At 36.0% G+C, this 23,003-nt stretch overlaps 1 protein-coding gene across 1 annotated transcript in view; it reads left to right on the top strand.

Moving 5' to 3' along the window:
- Positions 1-23,003, top strand: part of cdh23 (cadherin-related 23) — a 200,694-nt gene that overhangs the window by 121,505 nt on the left and 56,186 nt on the right. Inside the window, exons 13-20 of the mRNA XM_026257924.1 lie at positions 12,576-12,640; positions 13,289-13,526; positions 14,719-14,824; positions 15,094-15,221; positions 16,734-16,806; positions 18,036-18,152; positions 18,894-19,006; positions 19,226-19,333. Coding sequence (XP_026113709.1) covers positions 12,576-12,640; positions 13,289-13,526; positions 14,719-14,824; positions 15,094-15,221; positions 16,734-16,806; positions 18,036-18,152; positions 18,894-19,006; positions 19,226-19,333 — 948 coding nt within the window. The remainder of the gene's footprint in view (positions 1-12,575; positions 12,641-13,288; positions 13,527-14,718; positions 14,825-15,093; positions 15,222-16,733; positions 16,807-18,035; positions 18,153-18,893; positions 19,007-19,225; positions 19,334-23,003) is intronic.

Here is a 23,003-nt window from a genome sequence, read left to right as displayed (position 1 = left end):
TATATAAGTTCCTTGATTACTACAAATTAATTTATGCATTAAAAAGACAGAATTTGGGACAAAATAGAAATTGATTTCTTAGAGCCCTGAAATATATATATATTTTTTTTTGTTAGGTTTCTAATAAATTGTTGTTACATTTTAGAAGTTTCATAACTTTAAATAATTGGAAATACTTTTTGATTAATATAATTTAACCATTAAAACGGAATCCAGAACAGAAAAATCCAGAAAAAAATTTGATTCGCGGAAAAAGAACTGGAATTTAGGAAAAAATTAAAATTGTTTTCATAGGGCCCTGGTGAAGTTTTCCCTTTGCGTCTCTGGTGGGAAAGATGTGATGATACATTAGGATGTTAGGATCCTCATCTACAACTCTCTGACATTCATAAGTTTCCCCATCTTTTTACGGTGTCACCGTCATTTATTTGATTTCAGCACACAGACTCTTCCCAGAGTGCTGAAGGTCATCCCACTCTAGGAGTATAAATCACTGTGAACAACCACATGAAGCTCATAAATTCAGCCTATTATCACTCTCCCTCTGTCACTCTCACTCCTGTACGCCATAGAGATCAATACTGATCGATACACAGCCCGGGCTCTGGATCCAGGTGCTCGACTGGTGTCTGTGCAAGCTAATCCTGATCATAAAAACTAATTCTAGTTCAGAGCTTCTGTATTGTGACAAGCAGTGCAAGATTATTGTGTGGTAGCTCAAATTTACAGAACAAATCCAAAGTGATGGTGCCATTTGTTGGGAACAGCTGCTTGCAGAACTTTTAAACAAAACTTTCCTGTTTGATATTAAAGGGGTCATATCATGAGGAGTCAGGTTTTCCTTGATCTTTCGAGATCAAAGAGCGTGATGTACTATAAAAACACTCTGGAACTTTAAGTTCCTCTGCAGTCCAAAAAGAGAATTTATTGAAAACGATCTAAAATGGATTGTTTGTTAAGACATGACGGTTATTTCGAGGTTTGGCTGGTTCTTGCTAAGGTAATATACTGTAATTTGGCTGAATTTGCAAGTTAGCGTATATCCATGTGATAATTTTTTTTTTTTTGTGAGACGTTTTTGTTGGACTTGCTAAATGTTAAAAAAAGGATGGTATGACCAGAATGAAAAGGTTCAGAATGGAAAACATGACTTTCTTTGCTTATAACTCTATAGATTAGCCAATCAAAAGCAAGACAGATGCAATTTACATATGTACAAACAGCTTAAAGGTAGCTACAGTAGTTTCATAGAAAGGTCAGAAAGAGGGTGAAAAAGTGGTTTCAGGGGAAAGAAATTAAATGCACACTGTTTTACACTTTTTTTTTCATGATGATTAGTTGCACTTTGCTCGAAACCTTTCATGCAAGTAAATAAATAACTATAATTGTAAAATAATTTTCACCATATTATCAATATTGTAATGCAATATTTTTTAGGACATTTAAATATTAGCATAACTTGTAAATATTTTACAATTTAAATAATATATAATTATTTTTTTTCATGTTTTAAATTACATTGTTGACGGAAATGTAATAAAAAATTAAAAAAAAGATTGATTGATTGATTTGATTTTGGGGTGAACCCTTTACAGTCTTTACAGTCACTTTAAATCAAGTTAATTCATCATTGCTGAAATTAAATATTTTTTCTTTTTCTTTTAATTTTTTTTTTTTTACTTTTATGAATCCCAGACCTTTATGGGATTTTGGTAGATGTTGTCTGCTCCGTGTCACTGGCTCACTCATGACATGTAACGACCTGTAAAGTCAATAGAGTGGTAACTTTACCCACAATGCCCTGAGGAGAAACTGAAACACAGTTATGTGGCAGCAACCTTTATGATTACTCACTGTTCTTTCTTTTTTCTCTCTAAACTTCTATAAGAGCTTTTAACAGTTGGTTGATTCTTGTGCTCTCAGATTCGTTACCTAAACCTTTAACACTTTGTTTACAGCATTGCAGTCACGGTTTCTTCAGGAAATGCAGATGTAGTTTTGTCTGTACCTCTTATTTTGTCTCTGAGGCAATTTGAGGGGCTCTCTGTGTGTGTTAAACAGATGTTTGGACTGCTGCTAATGTGCTGCTTGTAACTCACTAAAGCATTTTATGCAAGGAAAACACACACACACACACACACACACACAAACATCCATATGTTCCAAAATAAATATTACTTCTCCGTCAGATACCTGACAGCTCTGACTCATTATGATGGATGCGCTTTCTTCTTTTTCACCCTTCATTTCTATTGATGTTTCCCTCAGTAATTTGTTATACTGACCAGACAAGAACTATAAATGAGTGTGTGTTAGGTACACCTCGCTAGTACCGCGTTGGACCCCTTTTTGCCTTCAGAACTGCCTTAATTCTTTGTGGCATAGATTCAACAAGGTGTTGGAAACATTCCTCCGAGATTTTGGTCCATATTGACATGCTAGCATCACGCAGTTGCTGCAGATTTGTCGACTGCACATCCATGATGCGAATCTCCCGTTCCTCCACATCCCAAAGCTGCTCTGTTGGATTGAGATCTGGTGACTGTGGAGGCCATTTGAGTACAGTGAACTCACTGTCATGTTTAAGAAACCAGTCTGAGATGATTTGAGCTTTGTGACATGGTGCATTATCATAAAAGGATGGACATGGTCAACAACAATACTTAAGTAGGCTGTAGTGTGCACTGTAGTGTACCAAGAAAATATTCCCCACACCATTACACCATCACCACCAGCCTGAAACAAGCCAGGATGGATCCATGGTTTCATGTTCTTTACGCCTAATTCTGACTCTACCATCTGAATGTCGCAGCAGAAATCGAGACTCACCAGACCAGGCAACGTTTTTCCAATCTTCTATTGTTCAATTTTGGTGAGCCTGTGTGAATTGTAGCTTCTGTTTCCTGTTCCTAGCTGACAGGAGCGGCACCCGGTGTGATCTTCTGCTGCTCTAGCTCATCTGCTTCAGGGTTCGACATGTTGTGTGTTCAGAGATGGTATCCTGCATACCTTGGTTGTAACGAGTGGTTATTTGAGTTACTGTTTCCTTTCTATCATCTCTAACCAGTCTGCCCATTCTGCTCCGACCTCTGACATCAATGAGGCATTTTCATCCACACAGATTCTGCTCACTGGATAGTTTCTCTTTGTCTGACCATTCTCTGTAAACCCTAGAGATGTTTGTGCGTAAAAAAAAAAAATCCCAGTAGATCAGCGGTTTTTGAAATACTCAGACCAGCCCATCTGGCACCAACAACCATTCCACGTTCAAAGTCACTTAAATCCCCTTTCTTCCCCATTCTGATGCTCGGTTTGAACTTCAGCGAGTCGTCTTCACAACATTTGCTGCCATGTGATTAGCAATTTGTGTCATCAAGCAATTGAACAGGTGTACCTAATAAAGTGGCTGGTGAGTGCATATATATATACAAAAAATTAAAAAAAAAAAAAAAAAAGAATATATATATATATATATATATCTTTTTTTTTTTTTTTTTTTTTCTCAGACAGACATTAAGCCGAGTTCTGGAGCAGATCACTCTGTCAGAGCTGATTGTTCTTTAAATGCTGTTTTTAGTCTTTCTTTCAACTTAATCTGTGCCCGGGAACCAGCCCAAAGAGCTTATAGAGTCTGAGTAGCTGGATTGTGGGCTATGAGTGTGTGATAGTGTTTGTAAGACTGCTGGAGACACTTTCTTCCATAACAGTAGAGCTTATACTCCCAAAGATCATGTCACTCCACAAATCACTCTCTTTTGCATTGTGAAAGAGAAATACATGCTTTATAAAGATGAAGTATGCCATTTTTTATGCTACTAGCACCACAAGTTTATTAAAAATCAGCTCCACCTTTAGATTTAAAGAAGTGAGTTTGATGCCAGACTACCTGTTAATCTGAACCAAAGAGTTAAGGTTTGGCTAGTTAGCCTAGTTAGTTACTGGTAGATAGCATAACTATACTCTCTGGCTGTAAAATTAATAGCTATTTGAAAGTAGCCATGTTTTGGTAGAATACTTTATTTGCAAACAATTTCAGTATGTTTTAGAAAGTATTTTTTTAACAGAGCCTCATTTACTTATTTAGATTAAACAGCTTTTACCAATATTAAATGATACATAGTATATTATTATTTTCCTGTCTTCTCCGTTTGATTTCACAGCTCATAAAAGTCATTAGAAAAGTGTTTGTGCACATTCAAGTTGTTTGTGTTGATATATTTTTTTGTGCTCTTATAGTAGCATTTTACAGGGACATATCATACATACATATTTATTCTTTATTTTTTCCCCTGAGTACCCTAAAAATACAGTTTATTCAGTTTTTCATGTTCACTTTCCAGCCTCTACCCAACCTTTAGAATTACTTGTACCCTTTAGACCCTGCATGTAAATGACCTCTGTTATGCTAAACTTTTCACATTTTAAAATTTGTTACTACACAGAGTTAGCTGTTTTCAAATGCTGGAATTCTTTGGAAAGATATGCAGGGCCATAGCTAATACATTGAGCACTGTTTAGCCACTTAGGTTATATGTCAAAAGTGCAAGAAAAGACTTTTTCCTTCAAATTTCAATGACATGGTCCCTTTAACACTATTCCAGGCTATATCACCCCATAAATTTAGCCTCATTAACCCTTAACGATCACTTATTACCCGCTCATATTATCTGGATTGTGAATCCATGCTGTCTGTCTTTTTAACATCGTCATAAAAGCTCTTTTATTTCATTAAGTGAGTTTAGTGCTGTGATCCTGCACCACGGGCCTGTAAAATCAGCTGCAGACTCGCGGCTCAATGGTGTGCCATTATTCAGCTAGCTGTTAAAGCAGGTGGGTTCTAATGCATTCACCGTGATGCAGTTAGGGTTAATTAGTGAGTAAGCAGTCATTTAGCATGGTGTTTCCCAGCTGTTGTAATTTAACTCATGTACCCCAAAGCTTTGAGGAAATTGTTTTACTTGTGTGGATTTCAAATAGGTCACCTGTGAGGTTTTTATGCATTTTGTAGCAACATTACTCCAGTCTTCAGTGTCACATGATCCTTTAGAAAAATCATTCCAGTATGATGCAATCATTTTTAGCAATGTTGAAAAATGTTATGTTGCTTAATATTTTTTGTGTAAACCCTAACACCTTTTTTTTTTTTTTGGGATACTGATGCCGAAACTTTTGAACAGTAAATGTAATTTTGAGGTTTAAGAACAGGGTATTCACACCTGGAATAGCTAGTGTATATATGTTTTTCAAACAGCCATTTTTTTGCATTGTAGCTCACAAAAGTTGTGCTTCACAAAACTTCATATACACAACCTATTGTGCATTTGATAAGGCATACACACACACACACACACACACACACACACACATACACAGAGAGAAAGAGAGAGAGAGAGAGAGAGAGAGAGAGAGAGAGAGAGAGAGAGAGAGACGTTGTTTAATATTGATAGTGACAGCAGTGGTTATCATTATAAATATTCATAGTGATTTAGTTTGTATGTGTCTCATGAGATGAGGGCAGCTCATATCTGTTAAATTGCTTCTTTGTTTTCAGTCTCTCTTTAGGCTGCGGTTTGTTTGCATCTCTCCATGTCCTATTTATTATTTTCACTTGCATTTATACAAACGCTTTTCCTTCAGCCATTATAGAACTAATGGATTTCTGTGCATTTGAGTGTGTATGTGTTTCGTGGTTCATGGTTTGAATCTGTGTATGTGTGTGTGTTTTAATGGGTCTATGTTTGCGTTTGTTCACTCACATCATTTCTCCTGAGGAGTTTTGTCAGTGTGTGTTTATGTGTGTTTGTGTGTGTTTGTGTGTGTTTGTGTGTGTGTGTGTGTGTGTGTGTGTGTGTGTGTGTGTGTGTGTGTGTGTGTGTGTGTGTGTGTGTGTGTGTGTGTGTGTACATACTCATCTTGACATTTGACTTAGAGACAGTTCACCCAAAAAATAGTTACTTGGGTTATAAAAGTATTATTTTTGCATTAATTATTCCGTGAAGTCTCATTTATTGAGTGTGCTAAGTTGCTAAGCTAGTCATACTAATAAGCACACAAAAAAACAGAGCACACACACATTTGATAATTAATTAGAGTGTGCTGTTTTAATTAATGCTTTCCAGTATTTGCAGTTCATTTATAATCAACATTTCTCTCAACTGATTTTGGCTTAGATACTGACCAAAATATTATCTTATTATCTTATAAGCTTTGGAAAAGAGCCACTGGTTCAGCCCTGCCTGCTCAGTGCTGATCTTTAGTTATGGCACCATAGTTTACTGTTATCTTTCACTTACTTGTAGTCTCACATAACCACACTGTTGTCTTGCTGGATTAAATCTGGCCCAGTTTGCAGTTTATTATCAACCCACTTAGAAACTGGAAAGGTCTGAATCACACACAGCACTAATAGACTTACATTACAGTTAATGAAGAAGAGAAGAGGCTCTGTACTTTTGACATAAGTGGTCATATTTCTTTATCTAGGTTTCTGTTCTCAATTTTCTCTAATTATTCTTTGCTTTGAGTCTTTTTTTTTTCTTTAATCATAAAAAAGAGGACAGTCACTGATGATGGTCTGTCTATAAAGTATATCCGCTGGCTTAATACAGGCCTCATATTCTTGTTGGCAAATCTTCCTCTCTCTCTCTCTCTCTCTCTCTCTCTCTCTCTTTATTCTGATGTAGTTTGGTTGTGTTGTTCCTGTCATACTCATTTTAATGCCTCTTTTTTGTTGTTGTTGTTATGGCCAAATGTGAACGGAAAGCTGATCTATCTCTCTCTCTCTGTCCACACCACTTCTCTTCATTCTCCTCCCCTTCTTCTCTCTTGAAATCACTCTTTTACTTATTTTCTTATCATGGCCCTCCAGTTTGTTAAGACGTTCATCTTGCGTGTGTGTGTGTGTGTGCGTGTTTATCTAATTGCTGTAATATGTTTATTTAGTGAACAGTTGATAAGTCTCAGACATTGCCCTGAGGCAGCACTTGTCTTCCTTGTTGTGTGATGATTTTATTTTTACATTTAAATTCATTTCATTCTGTTAACCTGAAAAATTATACATTTCTATCTAATCACTTTATTTAAACCTCTAGCCTGTTATAGAAAGTGTATACACAGAATCATGATATACAAACTTTATGTTTATAGGTTTTATTGACACGGTTATTAGAATTAAAATGACTTGGCAAGTTTTGATTTGTTGAAATGTCTGTATGCATGTTTGGCATGTTTTGATATGTTTGTAATGTATTTATGTCTCGTGGTCTTAAATAGTTTTCATAGTTGCATATAGTTTACCATATACTAAATTATTTAAAATAAATCTAATTACTAAAGGCCAATCTTGCCCCCCCAAAATATTTTTTGTTGCTTAAAATTATGGTAAAGCAGCATTTTATGAATGATTTATGAATCACCTTTCTTTTTGGACATGCCTATAAGAATTTTGAGTCCGATTGTAACTTGTGGAGACATTTTTCAGCTAATCTCAGTAGATTAGTGAGGCCCTAAGGGTCTCAGAGGAGTGTAGGCCTCGATGTGTGTGTGTTTTGGCAGATCGCTCTGTTGGATTAATGTGTCACTAACAGCTTAGTCACAGATCCACTTTGACCACCGAGACTAATACTCTCACACACACTCATTTGAGTGTCCTAATAAGTCGAATTTACTCAAAACATTCGAGGAAACTTGTTCCATCAAGTAGCTAATGGTGTCTCTCAAAACTCGTCATTAAGTTCACCTAATGTGCTTTTTGGAAAGAGTGAACTTTATGATTAAACTAATTGCAAGTAGATTCAGCTCCGTGTTTCTGCTCAGTAATTTCTGTTGATTGTTTCTAACTCATTGATTCTAAATTAACTTAATATGAACTAAATTAAAATCATCATATTAATTATATTGTGAAATATTATTGTAATTTAAAATATCTGTTTTCTATTTTAGTACTGTACATTTTAAAATGTAGTTTACTTGGATGATGGCTAGGCTGAATTTTCAGCATCATTATTCCAGTCTTCAGTGTCACATGATCCTTCAGAAATCATTCTAATAGGCTGATTGGTGTTTAAGAAATTATTATCAGTGTTGAAAAGGCAGTTGCATTGCTTTATGTGTTGAGTTTTTTAAATCTGAGATTTCAAGTTAAAAAGAACATTTATTTGAAATTGAAAAACACAACAAATGTCTTTACTGTAACTTTTGGTCAGTTTAATGCATCTGTCTCCAATAAAAGTATTTATGTATTAAAAACTAAGTACTTACTGATCCCATTTTTTTAAACGGCAATGTGTGTGTACACACACACAGTAAAGGCCCTTCTACACCAATGATGATAGCTATGATAATAACACAGAGGAACAATATAGTTGAATCACTTTGAAAAAGTTTTATTTATTTATTTATTTTTTATTACTGTAAGCCAATCAGAATCCATCCTTTAAGGAGCTTCACCATTCAAAGCAGCAGGTGAAGCACATACTTATAATAAACAGAACAGTGTGGATACTGATATAGTTATTTTAATTTTATTTGTAGCTGTGGTGTGGAGGGCCTTAAGACTTGCAATACATATCCAGATAATTAAAGCTAGAAGACTTTAAGGAAATTAAGTAAATATTACAGTTATTCCAAAATGAGACATTGTAGTTACTTTTGTTTTTATTTGTTTCTGTATTATGGTCATGGCACTAACTGTTGTTGGCTGTTTGGATTTGAGTGAATGAAAAGAGGCTTTTTTTTTGTTTGTTTGTTTGTTCTGTGGATGGTCTCTTGTCTCATCTGTCACAGCAGGATCTCTGTTGAGGGTCTCTTCTCACCCAGGTGTCACTTTCGCTTTCATTTACGCTGAGATGTCTGACATGTGTCAGTCAGAGTCTTTTTTCAGGGTTTGGTCTAAACTATCAGTTCAGTCTTCAGGCCGTTCCTCTGCTCTTTTTATGAAGTTTGGTGTCTTTGTGTTTCTGTTGGGCTGGTGTCTGGAGATCCAGGTGTGTGTCTTTGGCAGGCTGAGCAGAAAAGATGAGCAGGGAAAAGGGATGGAGTAGTGAGAGAGAGAGAGAGATACGATCACCTCTGCCGTCCTCTCTCCGTTCTGATCCCTGTCCGTCTCACCTGACCTGCATTAAGTCTCCTGTCATCGTAGCAACGGTTGTCACACTAACACCCGGAGCCCCGGCACTGTCATCACTGCACTTATGGGCCTGTCAATCACACTGAGAGAGAGAGAGAGAGAGAGAGAGAGAGAGAGGGGTAAACAGAGAGAATTGTGAGGACAGTGCCTGAAGAAAAGGGGAGGATTTTGTTTTTGCAAAAGGGCATGAAGGAGCGATAGAAAGGACAATGGACCTAGAAAATCACATTCTTTCATTTATTTTTTGCTTGCTGGTTTGATCTTTTGTTTATTTGCTAGGTTATTTATTTTTTTATTTTTTTATCCTGATGTTTGTTATTTCATTTGTTGTTTTAATTGTTTATAAAGTCCATAAATGAGAGTCTTTTGTTTGTTTTTCTTTTTATAAATTTGGTTTAATTTATTTTCTTTTTCTGTTTTGTCTGTTAATCTTTTGAGTTTTTCTTTGTCTTTTTTCTTATCAATTTTTTTTATATTTTTTGTTCTTACCTTGCTTCTTCTGTCCGTTTGTTTATTAATTTGCTTATTATTTCAGTTATTTTATTTTGCTTTCTTTTTTGTTTGATTTTTGTTTGCTTATTCTGTTATTGTTTGTGAAAAAAATTATTGAGGAAGGCTAAAGAGAAGAAAAAGGCAAAAAGACTGAATCATTGAATTGTTTTTGCCATTTTTGTATATTTGTTTAATTATTTATTGTTTTTTGTACATTTGTTCTTTGTTTTTTGTTTGTTTCTTACTTTTTTCCTTCCTTCCTTCCTTCCTTCCTTTCTTTTATTCGGTCTGTGTGTTTCTTTTCTTCACAGATCACACTGATTGGCTGAATGCGTTCAGAAGTGTAAGCTCATTGGCTGTTTAATTCAGTTATTGAGACGAAGGAAGTGAGCATTGCTGTCCCTTGGTGTTCCACCCGTGTCACAGTAAAACTCTGGCAGCATTTCGTCTAACAAACTGTTTTGGCCGGTTGGCTGAATACACTATAGATTGACATCAGGCGAGCACTGGTCATGATCCACACTCACAAACACACACAGAGGGTGAGGTCATCATCAGGGCAGGGTTGAATCATGGATTGTAATAGTGGCACTGACAGCAGCACAACTCAATGACCCTGTACACCAGCAGCACCACCAGTCAACTGAAACCCCATTACCAGCACCCAGCCGTGATTCATCACAGAACGCTCGCCAGAGAGAGAAATTAGACAACAAGCTCTTACATCATACGCTTACCTTGACATTAACATCAGCACCACTAAAAATTAAGTAAAACTGTAAAAGAACATCAAATTTGACATCCCGTTTCAATGCGAATCAGTCTAAAATAATTGAATCAGAAGCACAGTCCATCACACTCTACAGGCACGAGCTCTGGGATTCACACACATCAAAAGGGATTTTGTCAAATGTGACAAACACCCAATATAGACTCCGCAGACAGACTCCTGCAAAAATATCCCATCAGTGTAGCATGAGACACTATATTAGCTGAAGATCAGACTTAAGACTGTACATTTTTGGCAGAGGCTTGGATAAAAATTCAGCTTTATCAGATCATTATTGAAATGCATATAGAAAATGAAAACAACATACAGAATTTACTAAATGAAAGAGCAAATTGGAATGAAGTCGCACCTTATCATCGATAATGAAACAAGCAGTGCCAGTTCTGGATGCTAATTGGTCATTTTCATCCATTCTAAATCTGATTAACAGTCCAATGTTTTTGTTTATTTATTTATTTGTGAAACATTTGGATTTAGTTGTAATTTTGTAAAAATTATATATATAATTAAATATTGTATTCTTATTTCAGCAAGCAGCTTCTTGTTATTTTAATAGAAAAAGGTGTATTATTATTAATCTATACTTAAATTGTGTGTGTGTGTGTGTGTGTGTGTATATATATAAACTGTTTATACACGCTTATATTCCTATGTTTGATTTTGGTCATATCCATTAAATAGCCTATAATATTTTTATATTTGGATGGCTTGGTATTACTCTTGTTTTCCACTAATGTTTCTGATGGTTCTGGTATAACCTGTCTCACTTATTATGGCCTCATTATTTTTGGCCTTAAATGTCACATAAAGAAAACAAACTATGGTTGGTCACTTTAAATGTCATCAGATGGTCTCTTCCTGTCCAAGCGGCCAGTTCTTGGCTCGATTAAGCTACAAATTGGACCAGACGTTGTCTATTTGCAAAGTCTGTCTACATAAGTCTATTGAGAATGAGACTGTGTATGTATATAATTACAGCAAATAGCTGTGGAAAACTCTACAGATCAGTTTCAGTCGACCAAATAAAGCCCCAATAACAACTGTCTGATAACAGACACCTGCACATCTGCTTTGATAGATTATCATTTCCAAAAAAGAAAACTAATTCTCTCTATATCAGGATCTAACAGATGTTACACTTGCCGTTTGTGTGTGTGTTAGAAGAGAAGTGTCACTTGTCATATTCTGTTTTTCTTTCACACACATCCGCAGCTGCGCTGTTGTTTCTGTGGTGACTTGTTTTTTCACCCTTTTGTAATAATTTGCATAAAGATACAAGTCAGGTTTGAATCTGTTTCCCTTCAGCACTGAAGAACTTTATTTCCACATGCACAACCTGACACACACAGTTTATGCTGTCTATGTGCTATTTACTTTACTGGGATCTCTCTTCATGTTCCTGTTCTGTATTTATTGTCAAATGCAATGTCATTTCGGGCAGTTTTTATGATGTTGATGAGTGCCAAATTCAGCATCTGTCACTGTGGTTTCTGGAAACACTTAATTTTCCCACTTTCATTTATGCTCATTAGATTATAACATTGTTATCTTAGCAATGAGTTAAGTCAAACTTTTTTGTAATGAATTGTGAGTCAAGTCTCCAGTGCATGCACTTCTGTATAATATTTCTGAGTTTCCGTCTTTATAGAGCACTCCAAATTGTATAGACATCAATGTGGCTCACTGGGGTTTAAACAGCAGCAGAAATAAGGCTGAGCGAGTGTGGAGGTGTGGGTGAACATGTCAGTGAGACCACTTATATGTTGTCACTCATCTTTACTTTTTTTCCCCCCTTTACTTTTATAAAGGCAGTTCTGACAATTTAAGAGGTGAAGCAAAAGCTTGTGTTGTTTTGGGACAGAGGACAGGGCGCCCAGTTCTTGCCAGCCCATCTGGTGGATGGAGGAGAGTTCTTCTCCTTATGGTCCTTCCTGAAGAGCGTCTGTGTGTGTGTGTGTGTATGTGTGTGTGTGTGTGTTCAGCGTTAATCGTGCAGAACAGAGTACTTTGTAGGGTAGGACAGGGGATGCTGACACCATCATCTCAATATTAAAACACTGAAACACACTCAAGGATACACAAACACACACATTCACATACACAATGACCAAGAGTATGTGTCTTGATGATGCCCATTGCTCCCTGTTTGTGTGTTTCTCTCTGCAGGCCACGGATAATGACATTGGCACGTTTGGAGTGGTTCGTTATTACTTCAGCGATGAGCCAGACCAGTGAGATTATCATTCATTAACATACTGTGACCTTTCACACTGATACAGCATCCTGTTTAATTCATTCATTTCCTCTGATTAATTTAATCCACATCTCTGTAGATTTGCATGCCTTTCTCTTCTGTTTCCATAGACTGATTTCTTCTGTGGCTGTGTTTCAAATTAAATACTACCACACTGTTTACTTCATGCTATCTATCTCTCTGTTTATCTGTCTGTCTGTCTGTCTGTCCGTCCATCCATTTTATAGTGTTTTCACTATTAAATTAAACCAGTTACCTCTATGTTTGTAGATTTGTGTTGGATTTTGTCTTGGGAATGGAAATATGAATATTTTATTTGTAAACCTTATAGTTTTTTGCTAAACCAGTAGTAGTACTGACAATGTAATGTAAACATGGCTGAAGACACGAAAAGTGGAGGAACAGAAAAACGAATTCAATTGAGTCATTTACGCTGGAACCGCTCCGATTGATTCTTACTCATGACTTAAATCATCCAGTTCAAGCAATTCACTAACAAAAGAAAAGATCAAAAGCACATTTAATTTTAGAATCGCTTGTAATGGTTTTAAAAGCAATGTATATCTCTTGCGAACAATTAATTGGTTAACAGTTACTCATTTCCATATATTAACTCCTCCCCCAGGTTCTCATTGGATGTTGAGACGGGTTGGGTGACTCTTCGAGACCGGTTGGACTATGAGCTCATGAGACGCTTTACTCTAACAATACTGGCCCGTGATGGAGGAGGGGAGGAGACTACAGGACGCCTTCGCATTAACGTGTTGGATGTTAACGACAATGCGCCAGTCTTCCAGAAGGAGGCGTATACGGGTTCTCTCTTGGAGAATGAACAGGCTCCACAACAAATAGTCCGAGCCCGGGTAAGAAATATACAGTTTAGAAAAACAAGCAAGAATCAGGAAACACTGTTAACAACACATTTTAATTTTGTAGCTGATGTTTGTGGTGAAAAAAAAAATATTATTCATGGGAAATGTAGGGCAGAGTCTAATTTTGTCTTTCAGGTAGAGATTGGATGGTAAAAAGTGGATGCTTTGAATCAGAATGGATGGGAAGGGTTGAACATTTTTCGTTATTTGTGATGTCAGCTGAGTTGGAAAGTTTTTTTCAGAGAAAAACACATGCACTGATGAATCGAGCACAATCAGAACGAGAATGTGAAATGAGGACAGAGCCCTTGAGTTGAATGTGAATGTTCTGATGTGTAATCGTGGGTCATTCACTCTGCTAGTGTTCAGTATGTCTCAGTTAGTGTTTAATTCTCTCTGTCTGCTCTAATCTGTGCTGTGATTGACAGTTTGACAGCAGTTATCTGACCAGCAGGTGGCGATGTGTGTTGTTGTAGAGTTCTGTCAGTTTTTGTAATCCTTCTGTAGCGTCTGGACTTTAGATTTAATGAATCAGTTATTCATTAGTTTAACAAATAATCACAGATCCCTCATCTAATAAACATACTGGGCACCAGCATGTCTGGGAATGACACCAGGACCCTTCAGACAGACTAGATAAACCTTTACGACCCAATGGCATGTTGAGAGTTCTCCCTCTCACTACATTTTCCAAAGGAAAGACACATTCCCCTGTATGAGGGATTGTATGTTTATTACTTTGTTTGTTAGACTAGTTTGTGTTAGTGTTTAGTTAATAAAACCATTATGCACAAATTACGTACGTTTCTGATTCTGCCTTGCAGAATGTCAGTTGTTTTTCATGGCAACATTTCTAATTTTCTATTATGTCTAATTTAAAGGTTTTTTAAAATCTAATATTAAATTGTATTTTATTTTATTTCAGCCTTTGATTAATGAAAACATTTTAGTAGTTATAATATAGTTAACAGTAACAAGGTATAATGCTATAAAAACATTGCTCTGTTTGTCTAAATGCTAAATGTTAGCTTCAACCAAGCATGAGTCTGAATGGCTTTCCCTGCTTTTGTCTACAATAACAGATGAAGAAAGGGACGTATGAGTGTTCGGGAAACGTGTTTGGAAACAGTCATTACGATAATGATATAATGACCTTCTGTGTCTCTCTGTGTGTGTTTCTCAGGCGACGGATGAGGACTCTCCTCCCAATAACATCCTGACCTACTCCATCATCTACGCCTCTCTGTTCAGGTCATATTTCAGCATCAGTGTGGTGGAGGGCTACGCAGGTCTGTGTTCAAATCAAAGTCACCTAATAATATGATTTCACTGCTTGTTCGTTTTGGTGATGGGTTACATTATTCGTTCTCCATCGCTCAGGAATCGGATTTGGGTTTAACACCTTAAAGTGTGAAAATGCCTTTAGAGAAGCCTTTGTGACCTCTGGTGTTTCATAAATGGATTATAGATGGCTGTCTAGTATGCATGTTGTGATTTATTTGTTTTTCAGTTTTTATACTTATTCAATTTGCGTGTCAACTGTTTGTTTGTTTATTAGTCATCACGGTGAATCGTCCTCTGGATTATGAGCAGGTTCCAGGTGGACTGATCTTTCTGACTCTGATGGCCAGAGACGGAGGGAACCCATCCCTCAACAGCACTGTTCCAGTCACCATAGAGCTGTTTGTGAGTCACACTTAACACTTAACCCTTCGGGGGCAATGTTGTTCAGTATACTGCACCATGAAAGAGTGCCATCCTGTGGGACGATGATTCGAGGAAAACTTTATGCAGATGTTTGTAATATCATGTCAGCTGCACTACCGTTCAAATGTTTGCGGTCAGTAATTATTTTTTATTTTGGAAAGAAATAATACTTTTATTGATCATAGATGCTTTAAATTGCTCAAAAATAACAGTAAAGACTTTTATAATATTGCAAAAGATTTGTATTCAAATAAGTTCTGTAAATATTTAGAACTTTTTAAAGATAAAAGAATCCTGAAACTAATGTATAATTGTTTCAAAAAAAAAAAAAAAAAAAAAAATATATATATATATATATATATATATATATATATATATATATATATATATATATATATATATATATATATATATATATATATATATATATATATATATATGGATTAAATTAATTCACAGTTTAACTTATAATTATAATTATATATAATATATAAAATTATTATTCATTATTATTATTAATTAATAATTATAATATGTTTATTAAATTTGATTGGATTTTCTTAAAATATTAAGATATATTAATACTGATCCCAAACTTTGGCACTTACAATGAAAGTGAATGAGGATTTAATAGCAGAAATTAGAAATGTGATGCTTTTATATTTTATAAAATTACAGATGTACTGTTTAAATATTATTTGAGCTGTAAAGTTGTTTTTGTCAGTTTCACTGTTTTAAGGTTAGCGTTACATTGTCTTTGGCAACAAAGTTAAAAAAATAGATGTAGATTTTACCCTAATTTCATATTAACAGGCATGCTGTTTATGTGGTTGTCTTATTGTAACAGTGAGTATTTTAATGTTTACAGACTTGCATGTGAATTTAGCTTTTTTTGTATATAAAGAAAAATTAAAGACAAGTATTAATGTTACGTCACAAGTGTTTGAGCTTTTTACTTTTCATTTTAGAATCAGGTGAAAACAAAGATTACCCAAAACCGTTGCTCACACACAAACAAACCCAGTTTGGCGTTGTGTGATCTGTGTGTTAATTCTGAATTCATGGGTTTTCTCTGAGGTCCGTTGACTGGAACGGTTAATCCATGGATAATTTCACTCTGACATTTCTCTGCTCTTTTATTATGATTCCGATTAGACACATTTCATCTGAAAAACAGCAGGGGTTTGACACATCCACATCCGTGTGTGTGTGTGTGTGTGTGTGTGTGTGTGTGAGAGAGAGTGTGTGTGTGTGTGTTATTACTGAATGTTGAACTGAATTAAAGTGTTAAAACAGTGTATGTGTCTGATATTGAATAATTTCCCATCGCCACAGCTTGTGAGTTTCTATTAAACCCCCAAAGCACTCCATCAATACATTTAATTATAACCAAAAGCAGTTTTTTTTTCTCCTGTGGAAAATTAATGAGTTAATATTTAAAGATTTTTTTTGATACCTAATACACTGATCTCTTCTCTTCTTCCTCTGCAGGATGAGAATGACAACCCACCTGAGTTCAGCCTCCCGTCTTACATCGTCAACATAGCCGAGAATATCGTTGCAGGTACATTTACAATTATATTATCAAAAAATGGAAGAATATATCAACATTTAGCACATGTAGAGTGCTCAAACCTGATGACAGCATAACTAGATTCCTGTCAGTGATGATTTACAATGCTCAGCCAGCTGTGCACTAGTTCTGTTCAACACTAATAAAATGGTTTGTGTGAATAAGTGCTGTTTTCCCAGAGCTAGGACAGTTTTATACACACACACATACACACACACACACACACACACACACATATATATATATATATATATATATATATATATATATATATAAAAACTAAATTAAAATTAATTTATATAAATCAGCACAAAAACATGTGTGAATTGATATATATATGTATATACATTATTTTATTTTTCTCCCACTATTTGTTTTTGATGTTGTCCTTGTAATGTTTTGTTTTTGTGCTAATCATTTATTTTATTTTATTTTATTTTATTAAATCTTCCACTATTTGCCAGTGATGATATAATTTTTGATAATAATGTTTTGTTTTTGTGGTAATATTTTATTGTATTTTATTGAAAATCTCCCACTATTTATAAGTGAGTATTATGCGAATAATAATGCTCATTAGTAGTATTTGCTTACTGAATTTAATCTTTTTATGTCTGTTTGTAGAAGGATTTGTTATTGGACTTGTTTTTCTTGCATTTATTGAATCTATTATTTATTGAATTAATTATTTATTTTATCTATTGAGTGCAAACACTAATTTCACACCACATGACAAGAACTGTGTTTCTTTCAGGGAATGCAATCCTAGTCTTTTTTTCTGTGTGCTGCATAGTTCTGGACACACTACAAAACTCCTTCAATATATTTGCCTTCAGTCTTGGTTTATTTGATTTATTTTCCCCTTTATATGTTTTAATTGAACAAGAAGGTTGTGCGCAGAGGAAAAAGGTGTGATTCTCATGCATTTATTCACTCAATGCTTTTACTCCACACAATAGACTCGTCTTCAATCATCAAATGGAAATTACATTTACTCTGTTGTGTGCTTGTGTGTGTCATGGGTACTGAACGCATTCTGATGATCCTGAAATCCCTGTCTTCATCAATGCACAGCACTGCACACTAACTAACCACGTCCTGTCTGAAGACCATCCCTCAAGCTTTGCCTGTCTGTTTTTTCTCTTCATACCACTGTCTGTCTCCCACATTTATTATCTGATGGCTTGTTTACATCCTCTTACCCTTCTCTTTTGTGTCAGGAGCGACGGTGTTGTTTGTGAACGCTACAGACCTGGACGCGTCTCGGGAGTTTGGTCAGCCCTCTCTCATCTATTCCCTGCAGGGCAGCACACAGTTCAGACTCAACACTCGCTCAGGTGGACAACAGCACACACACTCACACCTGCCCTTTAACCCTAATGCCCTCCTTGGGGTCTCACAGACCAAAGGTCTTTTCAAATAACTCGGATACAGTCAGTAATCATGTCTGCTTGGCCCATTTACAAGTGCTGGTTGCCATTTTCATTGTATTTATTTATGTATTCAAATTTGTTTTTATTTTATTTTCTCAGAAATAGTACATTTTAAACTAAATATATTTATATAATTATATTATTTTCATTCATTCATTTATTTATTTTTCCAATTAATTTTCTGATAAAGGCAAAAACCCTTCCAAAAGAAGTCAGAATGAAAAGGTTGAGAGTTTTGAAAAGACATGAATACTCCTAAACAGAATTCCCATTTGCATGAAGAAGTTACGCAAAAAATAAGTGCTGTCATTCACAACTCACTTAGTATACCGGTAGTTATAGTAATAGTTACAGATTTTCATATCACAATTTTTATTTATTTATTTGTATATGTTTTGAAAACGTCATGCAAAATAATGTTTTGGAACAAGTTTCAATTAATCCAGGTAGCCCCGCCCCAAACTGATCGCATTGGTTGATGTCACTCAGAATGCTAAATTGCAATTCTAAACAGATTGAAATAACTATATTACTTTGTAAATTATCACCACATCTTGAGTTTTGTCCAGCTGCCTGAAACAGGTTCATGTGTGTCTGAGCTGAATATGACTGTGTGTGTGTGTGTGTGTGTGTGTGTGTGTGTAGGAGAGATCACTACCACAGCTCTTCTGGATCGAGAGCTGAAGTCTGAGTATATTTTGATCGTAAGAGCTGTGGATGGAGGGGTGGGACCACAGCAGAAAACCGGCATCGCTACGGTAACGGCTGACCCTTTGCTCCACATTAGACAGACACTTAGACAACTATAAGTGAGCTTACTGTATTATGTATTGTGATGATTATTATTAGTATATTTAATTACTTATTGAAATTAGGTGTCAATTAGGGTTGTCTGTTTTCACCAAATTTGAAATCACCTGAAGCAATGCATTATGTGAAAGATGACAAGCATGTGTCTGTGGATCTGTCCACTGCAGGTGAACATCACTGTTCTGGACATAAATGATAACGCCCCCATGTGGCGAGATGAACCGTATCAAGCAAATGTGGTGGAGATGAGTCCCATCGATACTGACGTCATTACTGTGAGTGCAGTGATCTGACCATTAACCTTTTCAACAGCCTTTTTTTGTTTTTATCTCAAACTGGCTTATAAACTTCTGAATCCTCTTGTGACCTTTGACCTGTATGTGAAGGTTGCTAATGATACATTTGCTTTTCAGTTCCTCTCAACTTAAAGTCCCCATGAATACAAAATGTCAGTTTTTTGGGTGTTAGTATCAATATGTTGGTCTTAAAGTTATCTATAAGCCAGTGTGCTCCAATACAGAGACAAAATTTGCATTCTAACTAAGAACAATGCTGCGTGTTTCAAAACACTTCTGACTAACTAAATAGTTTTTAAAGGAATAATGTCCTCAATTTTATGTGTGTGTATGTGTGTGTAAAGAAAATCCTGAAATGTATTTATTTATTTAATTATTTAGTATTATTATTCTTTTTTCTCTGATAGATTTCTCTCTCTGGTGCAGCTCTCAGATCTCATTCTCTATTAAAGTGTATTCTTAATTTATCCATTTTAAAATGCGGTCTGGCATTGTTTGGCCATGATTTTTCAATTGTGCACAAGTGTGAATTAATTTTGTCTGAAGAACATAAGTGAATCATGGCTTACATTTGTCAGGATCTTGGCAGGGAGGAACTCAGGTGCAAGACAGGGATTCCAAGCAAGGGTTATACAAAAGGGGAAAAACAAACCCACACGAGGGGGAAAACACGGAGCAAGGTACAGACTAAATAACTAAAACGGGAAACTGGACGACAAGATAAACAGGACTTGCTAAATACTAACTAAAAACATCTCACGGTAATACAAGGACTTCAGCGGGTACAGCACAATCTCAACAACAATCACAAAATGTAGGACCAGTTGAGGTACAATCACATGACATGAACCGACGCAAGTACAGAGCCACTAAGGAGATCTAATAGGGGTACTAATCAAGAACGACCAGGTGTACAGATAGGACCAATCAGACACGACTGGGTTAACAACGGGGGGGCGGGGCATAGGGAAGAGATCACAAAGCACAGGTCTCCAAAGACAAGGCCATGCGCTTGTACAAAAACATGGTCTGTCATGATCCTGCCTCAGACTAGGAAAAATCAGGACACGAGGGCAGAATCAATGACAATTTTGTCTTTTCAGACAAAATAATATATCATATGGCTTTTATTCTTATTTTTTTAATGCTGCAGTAAGTTCCCCTTCTTAGGAGTGAGTGTCATGGTGTGATTAGACACCAAAAAAAAAAAAAAACCCATAATATTAGATGTGTATCGAATCCTGTTAGATGAATAAGATACAGAAATGCTTTTACAGTTTTGAAGCAGCGGTTTGATTCTAGTGTCAGCAGGTAAACATAGTTAGTGCTATTGATTTTATGAGTGATAATGTCTTACAGTTTCTCTCAGAGTCAAATCCCCACCATACCCAGAGGAGCAAGTTTCCATCTCCTCTCCATCTGGAGAAAACCCCCGTCCCTCTCTTTGATCGGCTACAGTTTTGCAGCTGAATTCAAAATGGGCTTTCACCTCAGTGTCCTTGGAACGTTTTACAGAGATTACTATATTCTTATATTATTCTACTGCTTGAAGTATGTGAAAAATCCCTTCTTGAGGGTTTTCCTCCTTTGGTGAATGAATAAATTATTTAATATGTTAATGTCAGGCACACCATCTCTACTTTCAGTCTCGTACGGCCAGGGACCATTTGGAAGAGGCTTAGAGTTTCTAAAATCTTAAAGGTGACCTGTTATGCCCCATGTTACAAGATGTAAAAAAAGACACTGATGTCCCCAGGGTGTGTATGTTAAGTTTTAGCTCAAGATACCCCACAGATAATTTTTTTGTAGCTTGTTAAAGTTGCCACTTAGGGTTGCCACTTAAGGTATGAACCAAAATGCACAGTTTTTGTGGTTTGTGTTTGTTTAAATGCAAATGAGCTGGTGCCCCCAGCCCCCTTTTCAGAAGAGGGCGGAGCTTCAAGAGTTTATGCTCCAGCTTACCAGCACAGACATACAATCTCAAGCAATGAAAATTTCAGAAACCTTCGAGCGGTCTTTACATAACTTTCATATGCAATTTTTAATGTGCCCCTATCATGGGTAATGAATTGTTCATATTTTTGTTTTGGGAGTCTACAATAACAGGTTGACATGCATGCAAGGCTTATAACATGTATTTATTTTTACCTTAATTGCTCAATGACTCCAAAACGATTTGCTCAACGATTAATTTTTCCAAACCTCTCCTTTGTGTGACACTCATCTGCGGTGATTGGTCTGATTGTTCTCATTTTCATTTCATCATGTCTGTAATGCCTGATAAAGCAGTGTTTGTGAGCGCAGTGCTGCTTTGTGTACAGCGTTACTGGGGATACAGCTATTTTACCGCTCCAAAAGTGGCACCTAGTGGCAAAGAATGAATTTGCATTTTCATTCAGACCAACCCGAAAAGACCAACAAGTGGGCAGGCAATATACTAATGTTTCCTGTTGATGATAACATGAAATGGCTTGGGATTCATTTTAAAAATGACTGTTTCAGTGATTCAGAGTCGACTCTTTCTTTTGAGAGACCATAACTTTATACACAGGGCACTTTCAGAAGACTTTTCAGGATGTTTTCATTCACTTACAGCTGTGTTACACACTGCATGAATGGTAATTTTCAAAAATCAGTAATGGGGCACTTTAACTACCACATTCCAATTTACAATCATTTTGGTAGGACGTGAAGGCATTAGTAAAAACAAGCAGAGAAATGGTAGCTTTAGCAACAGTTCCAAGAAGGTCCAAGAAGCTCTTTCAGAAAGGCTTTGGAAAACAGAATATGACTGCTATTTGTCTGGAGCTGACATTTGCACACTTGGCATTGGTATTAATTAGGGATGCACAATATTAGATTTTCCCTATATCTTATAAGCCGATATTTTTCAAATCATTTTGGCCTACTGTATAGTCGATGCCGATACTGATATATATTTTTCTTTGTTTTGAAACAACACCAAGTCTCTCCTGTGCCAAAATTATAAACAAATTATTTTGAGTTATTATGAAGCAAAAATGTATTTGTTAGAAGTAATAAACGTATAGTTATTTTCTTAAGTCGCTTTTTAGTTTCAAATCGGCCAATGCCGACATTTACATTTTAAGCCTTTATTCCATTTCTGATAACGTTACGATAATATCGTGCACCCCTAGTATTAATACCGCTTTCAGAATCAACTTTTTCAAAAATCCAGCATTGAAATTACTCTTGTTTGTGTGGAAGTCCGGCTTCAAATAATTGGCACAATCATAGGACATTACAGATTTTTTCTGGAGCATTTCCTTTGAAAATGAAACTTAACCACAGTGTTCTCAGCAGCTCAGATGGAGGGAATCTATGGAGACTTCTATTAGTTCATGCCAAAACACAACACTTATAATGCCTCTTTGGCACTTACAAGCAGCTACAGCAAGAAAACAGTAATGGTGTACTGCTGCTTTCTACTCAGGCATGTGTCTATGCTAATATGTCAGAGAGTGTCACAAATGTTCAAGATTTCTCCCTATGATGACGTGTACGGTGGGTGTATCTGGAATTGCTTGGGTTTACAGGGTAATTAGTCCACTAGGAAGCAACATCGTGTTTATCAGGTTCCCATGCAGGCTGCTAAAAAAAACGGATTTTCAAGGTGAAGTGTGTGATT

This window comes from Carassius auratus, unplaced genomic scaffold (assembly GCF_003368295.1).
Source record: "Carassius auratus strain Wakin unplaced genomic scaffold, ASM336829v1 scaf_tig00214573, whole genome shotgun sequence".
Lineage (NCBI taxonomy): Eukaryota > Metazoa > Chordata > Actinopteri > Cypriniformes > Cyprinidae > Carassius > Carassius auratus.
The sequence above is the reverse complement of the archived record's forward strand: the minus strand, read 5'-3'. Positions and strand labels throughout refer to the sequence as shown.